The following is a 2,179-nucleotide window of genomic DNA, read 5'->3' on the forward strand; positions in this document are numbered from 1 at the left end:
TTATTAACTCATGTGAACTTTGTTTAATTGAAAATGCTCTTTTGCATTCACCAGAACAAGAGTTAAAAATCAAGCTGTTGAAAACTATGTCAATAAATAAATGTACTCGATCTGGTTCAGCATAGTATTGTATGAACAAATCTCATCGCTGCCTATTTATAAAAATTTTATATACGACTCTAGCCGTCTGCCATGTACTTGAAGGGAATGCATTGAAGACTAAATTTAAGTTCATATATAAGGTGTTTCTACCCAATTTTTTAGTCAGGTTGGTTTAAATTTAAAAATGCAACGCCCACCTGTGACCTCATCAGCTCAAATAGATATTGTCAATGAGATCGACAGATGTCATGGAGATTGACGAAGATTATTACTTAACATAATTATGTATATAATTGTATTTACCATATTTACGTTGATTACATCTACTATATTTAGATTGATACCATAGTTGTATGAGGTAATACATTTTTTATATAATGCAAAGAATTCCTCAAGAGAAGATCATTCAGACAAAAGTTTGTCATATAATAGAGCAGAATCGACAGAACAACCAGGAAAATGCAGCTTGTAATTCAATTGGACATGATTTGTTGTCATAGAGTGTTGCAAATAAAAGTTTTAAAACTAAAGATGAATACCAGATGAGCAGCAACGTCTTTTTCATGAGATACCAGAAAGTTATGGCAAGCACGGCAATGATTAGCCATGCTACCTACACATGAAAAATGTTACCAAAGTAAATAAGCACCATCAAGAAAATAATTTCAGTTCAGTCTATTTCAGCTATCAGGAACATATTTGTGACACGAGAAAGAGACTTTCAACTAGATCAGCAATTGATGGGAAACTTATCCTTCAATATTGATTTTCATTCTCACCTCTTGACAGAAATCAATTGTTAATGCACAGACCATTACACGAAATAATGACTACTGGCAAACAGAAACTTCAGCAGCCAAAGAAAAACTTACTATTCCATCAGGAACTACTGACTTAACTTGGGGAGGAAAAATGTAATCTGCATTCAGTAGGCCATTTTGACTACGATGTCCTTCCTCATCGAACTATAAAACAAACATGCAATTCATTTTTCAGTTCATTTAGCTCGTATTTGAAATAAAGAGTTCTATAAACTATAGGGCACATTTTATAATGCTTCCGGGAAGAGTGGTTAAAGAAATGATATTGTGCAGGACAGCTCTGGAGAAGTCTTAGTTAGTTTGAGGCCAAAACTTTGTCCAATTTTCTCAAGTTATTAAAACACAAGTAACTCTTTTGCATCACATCTTTCAAGCAACCAAAAAGAGGTTAATCAGAGTCAACACCGGCTATTGGTACATTCTCAAACCGGCTTTAAAATATATCCAAGAGGCTAGAAATAGAAAACAGTATCAGCTTTAAACAAACTTGTACTGATTAACGTGGGTATGATTACCAGTATTTCAACATCTTCTTTGGTTGCACCAGAACACAAGATTAAACTCCGAATCAGAAAGTTGTTCTCACATTGCATGTTGCGAGGAGCCTCCTCCAAGGCTTGCGTTGTTACTGCAGAACGTGTAAAAGTAAAAATGTTAAAGATTGTACCCTAATGTAATGTCTACTTTCGAGAACAATAAATAATCATAAAACGACCAAAGCATTTATAGTAGTTCACCCTCATTGTTTGCATTGTAATAAAGAAAAACATTACTATTTTTTCCTCGCGTCTGTCTTGTACACATAAATGATCCCCTCAAAAGATCCATGGTATACTAGGAATTTAGGTCAATCCAGAGTCGAAGGGAGAAGTGCTTCTTTTATTACCAAATTATAAGATGAAATAAAGAAAAGGGAAGAAATGGATCAAATCCTCGAATGTCAAAATTCTAGAGGGAGGAACTACTATGAGGATAGCCTTGGGGAACAGCTAGGATACACACTGACAACCTCCCAGTGTCGGCTTTGGTATCCGACATGTACTAACACTAGTAGAAAATGCGTTCACACTTCTTAATTATTATTTTTATTTTGTACAGTTAGATATGTTATCAACACATAGTCAACAAATTGAGAGATAAGTATATTGGATAACAACATGTTTCGAAAATTCTAGCAGTGTGTCCAAGTTATTTTTTTATTTTGTACACATGGAACATTGCCGACACTATGTGAGATACATTGTTGACTTTTTAGA

At 34.2% G+C, this 2,179-nt stretch overlaps 1 protein-coding gene across 1 annotated transcript; it reads right to left on the reverse strand.

The window, feature by feature from the left end:
* Positions 1-19: 19 nt before the first annotated feature.
* On the reverse strand, positions 20-2,113 carry LOC111378566. Its single transcript, XM_023001795.1, has 3 exons — positions 1,439-2,113; positions 975-1,067; positions 20-715 (listed from the first exon to the last, which is right to left on the reverse strand). The coding sequence occupies exons 1-3, from the start codon at positions 1,514-1,516 to the stop codon at positions 524-526; spliced, it is 363 nt and encodes a 120-aa protein (XP_022857563.1). The 5' UTR covers positions 1,517-2,113; the 3' UTR covers positions 20-523.
* Positions 2,114-2,179: the final 66 nt, after the last annotated feature.

This window comes from Olea europaea, unplaced genomic scaffold (assembly GCF_002742605.1).
Source record: "Olea europaea var. sylvestris unplaced genomic scaffold, O_europaea_v1 scaffold1834, whole genome shotgun sequence".
NCBI lineage: Eukaryota > Viridiplantae > Streptophyta > Magnoliopsida > Lamiales > Oleaceae > Olea > Olea europaea.

What these genes read in the sequence shown, in the direction of transcription:
- LOC111378566 (XM_023001795.1), bottom strand. Translation starts at nt 1,516, where the DNA reads ATGCAATGTGAGAACAACTTTCTGATTCGGAGTTTAATCTTGTGTTCT. An exon ending in AAGAAGATGTTGAAATACTG is followed by an intron (nt 1,068 to 1,438) that starts GTAATCATACCC and finishes TTTGTTTTATAG; the next exon opens with TTCGATGAGGAAGGACATCG. An exon ending in CAGTAGTTCCTGATGGAATA is followed by an intron (nt 716 to 974) that starts GTAAGTTTTTCT and finishes TTTCATGTGTAG; the next exon opens with GTAGCATGGCTAATCATTGC.